This window comes from Herpailurus yagouaroundi, unplaced genomic scaffold (genome assembly GCF_014898765.1).
Source record: "Herpailurus yagouaroundi ecotype Mexico unplaced genomic scaffold, PumYag 61167, whole genome shotgun sequence".
In the NCBI taxonomy this organism is placed as follows: domain Eukaryota; kingdom Metazoa; phylum Chordata; class Mammalia; order Carnivora; family Felidae; genus Herpailurus; species Herpailurus yagouaroundi.
The window spans coordinates 1-3,513 of NW_024415683.1; the positions used below are offsets into that span (position 1 = coordinate 1).

The 3,513-nt window shown below is 34.8% G+C and overlaps 1 protein-coding gene across 1 annotated transcript; it reads right to left on the bottom strand.

Moving 5' to 3' along the window:
- Positions 1 to 545: 545 nt before the first annotated feature.
- Positions 546 to 2,566, bottom strand: LOC121024203 (vacuolar protein sorting-associated protein 13A-like). Its single transcript, XM_040466475.1, has 3 exons — positions 2,436 to 2,566; positions 981 to 1,139; positions 546 to 818 (listed from the first exon to the last, which is right to left on the bottom strand). The coding sequence occupies exons 1-3, from the start codon at positions 2,517 to 2,519 to the stop codon at positions 552 to 554; spliced, it is 510 nt and encodes a 169-aa protein (XP_040322409.1). The 5' UTR covers positions 2,520 to 2,566; the 3' UTR covers positions 546 to 551.
- Positions 2,567 to 3,513: the final 947 nt, after the last annotated feature.

The following is a 3,513-nucleotide window of genomic DNA, read 5'->3' on the forward strand; positions in this document are numbered from 1 at the left end:
GAGGCTTTGGGACTAATTAACTTTACAATGAATAAATATTATGACAATTAAATTTTTTTTTACTTTCATTTCTCATGAAAATGAGAATCAGAAAGGACAAAAAGAAAAACCTTCAACCTCAACAGGCAGAATATATAAACCATTTACAAACTCCAAAACCATTCCAGTGTGCCATTGTTGTGAATTCAAACTCTATTTCTAATTCATTCAGCTGTAAAACTAGTGGAGTATTACTGAATTATACTAAATGTGGTTAAAGCAACAAATACCAACACCTACAGTCTGTAGGTGGGTTAAGGAACAGATCAAATCTTTTTCCTCCCCAGCATAGAAAAAGTGGTGAATTACCATGCCCTAGATAATGCAGTGGACAAAGGAAGTCACAATTCACAATACAAATATATAGTGACAGTAAGCAACCAAAGTCCTGCAAAAGAAAAGGCAAAATTCCCAACCTATTTGGAAGATTAAAAAACCTGTAAAAACCACAAATATGTAAAATAGGATATAAAAATGCAACTTAAAATAAATTAAAGACCCAGGAAGATAATTTATAACTTACTAAGAAGAATAAAGAAGAGTTTACTGCTTAGGCTAGTCATTGCATTGAAATGATCATTGTCTTTAGTTCCCACATAATCCATACTTAAACTCTCTTCATTTTTCAATACGTAGGATCTTGCCAATGGAACATTGAGTACACTAAAAGAATCACTTGGTGAAACAGAGACAGGAAGTCCAAGAGAATTTAAAATCATAAATGGCGCTAGATCCCGTATGATGACAGCTGAAGCTCCAGTGGCGGCTTCTGTAAATGCCTATAAAGAAGAATTATTGTAAATAAAATGACATAAAATGACTAAGAGAACACTAATGACCATAAGACAACTAAGTTAACAAAAAACTTCTTATTCAATTAACAAAAAGGGTTAGCTCGGACGACTACACCAACACTTAAGGTTTCAAATTTCTTTCCTTACCTTGGCTAAATTATTTAACATTACAAGGCCGCATTTGGATAACGTAATGTTTAGTTGGTCTTTTGAATGGAAACTGATAACAGTTTTATATTCTGGCACTTTGTAATTTTCTTCTTCAGTATCTGACTCAACAATAGCCATTTTTGCTTTCTTTTTCATCTAAAATGATACATAAATTATAGAAATATAAGGAAATTTGTTCCTAGGAACATACATTACTCACTTAGCAAAGAAAAAAAAAAAAAACAAAAAACTAGACAAGTCCCAGTAATAACATTAGAGACAGCAAGTTTTTTCAATTCCATTCCCTTACTGGAATTACTTGGATATCAGCCAACTAAGGTCTTACAGGACAGGGGCAATATTAGACGAAAAATAGTTCTCATCCTCAGTGATACTAAAATGGCAAGCACAATTCAAAAGGAAAAATAACACACTAAAATTACTAAATGCGTGTGGCATCTGAATCAAAAATAAAAGCACACACTTCGTAGCACATGGGCATTCAGAGCAAGAGAAGTCATTTCGTTTACTGGTTATGGAATAAAGAATAGAAACCCAGGGATTTAGAAAGTCCCAACAACATTGCAGAATAGTGTCCTACAGCTCCTAAAAATCAATACCATCTACGAATTTTTAGGATTCACAGATCCACTGCCACGTATCTTCTGATCTAAAAACCACCAAAGAAGTTCCTTTATCCAGTCCTTTATCTGAAAGATGTACAAAATAAGTACAGTAATCTAATACAAAAAGTTGGACATGCTAAGCTAGTCACCTTTGTTGTTACATTAACTGGCTTTCAACCATTGAAAATCTGTCTGCAGGTGACAAATCATTACTCAGAGGGAAGCCATACTAGAAATTATTCAGTCTCCTGTTTTGAAGCACAATTTCATCCATCTAAAGGCCCTGATTCTTATGATTACATAAATGTATTGTAATATATTTGAAACAAGTAATAGCATACTTTTTTCTATATATATATGCACCCTTCAAAGGACAAAGGAAACACAGGGTAGACAACAACCTACAAGAAGATGCTAGAGGCATTGGACGTGGCAGTTCTGAGCTGGGAACCTGCAGCCAGAAATGCATCCCACCTCTTTCACTGAAGATATTACTTCAGGGAAGTCTCTTAAGCTCTCTAGTCTCAGTTCCTTCACATGTTAAAAAGGAGTTAAAAACTCTAACTTCAGAGGGGTGCTATAAGGGGTCAAGCAAAAGTACACTGTTTAGAACAGTGTCTAGAACACAATAAAAGTTACATAATTATTTGTATTAACATAGGAGGCACTGGCCTTGGGGATGAAAATTACATTCACAGGTCCAACAGGGAAGCACGCGTCAAGGTTCATAATGAGAAAACTTGAACTTTGTTATTAAAATTCAAGTGTTTTGTGTGGTGTGGACATTCTCAATTTTGGAAAAAAAAATTTCAGACTTCTAATGTACCTTGATTCCAAGATTCCATGGTCTAAAATCCTCAGTCTGATCAATTTCTAAAGGCTCAAGCAAAGGCTCCCATACACCAAACATTTCATTGTAATAATGGACCTATAGAGAAAATCAAATTTTGAAATAAGGCATTCTTATACTTTTGAAGGTGATCTTCCCTGCTGTTTCCCACAACGATTTCTTTTGGCTATGTTATTTCTTTTTATGAAAACTGTTCTACATGCCATTTCTTGGTTTCCTGCACACACTCCCTCAGCACTTTCCTCACCTGGCTAACTTCAGAGTCTAGTCTTCACAATTTAATCCACATAAAACTCTTTTAAGCATCTCTCCTTGACTTCCAGACTGGGCCAAAGAGCAAAAACTGTGTCCATTTATCAGGTATTAGTGACATTTTTAAACAGACCTGCCTACCTCCACTGATTTTTTTTTGAAATCTCTTGATGAATAACCTACAATTCAGTAAGTGCTTATTTATTTGAATTTTCAGAACTTCCTGGACATCCTAGATCATATGTTCTCTGCAAAATATACGGAATCTAGCCAGAATTTCAAAATCTGACATCTAGTCAGTCAGTTCTACCTTTATTAGTGTATATTTCTGTATCAACACACAAATAATAAATCAGCTTATAAACCTTCATGTTTATTGATATAAGCTAGAATATCCAATTAGTTTCTACTAGATATAAACTCATAATTAAAACCAAAATATCTTTGGGGATAATTCTCAGTAGATAAATTGTGAAGCAAAATATATGTTGTTTCAAAACAAGCATTTCCTTTATAATTAAAGTACTCTCATAAAAATTTCAGTCACTAAAGATAATGTATTCTATAGAAGTATAAGGTATATTCTTCTAATTCCTATTACTTTTACTTTTTTATTATATTTTGTTTTTAAGAGATAAAGTGCGCAATTGGTGGGAAGGGAGGGAGAGGGGGAGGGGGAGGGAGAGAGAGAGGGAGGGGGAGGGGGAGGGGGGAGAGAGAGAGAGAGAGAGAGAGAGAGAGAGAGAGAAGGAGGGAGGGAGAATCTTAAGTAGGCTTTACACTCAGCATGGAGTCCAGGGCT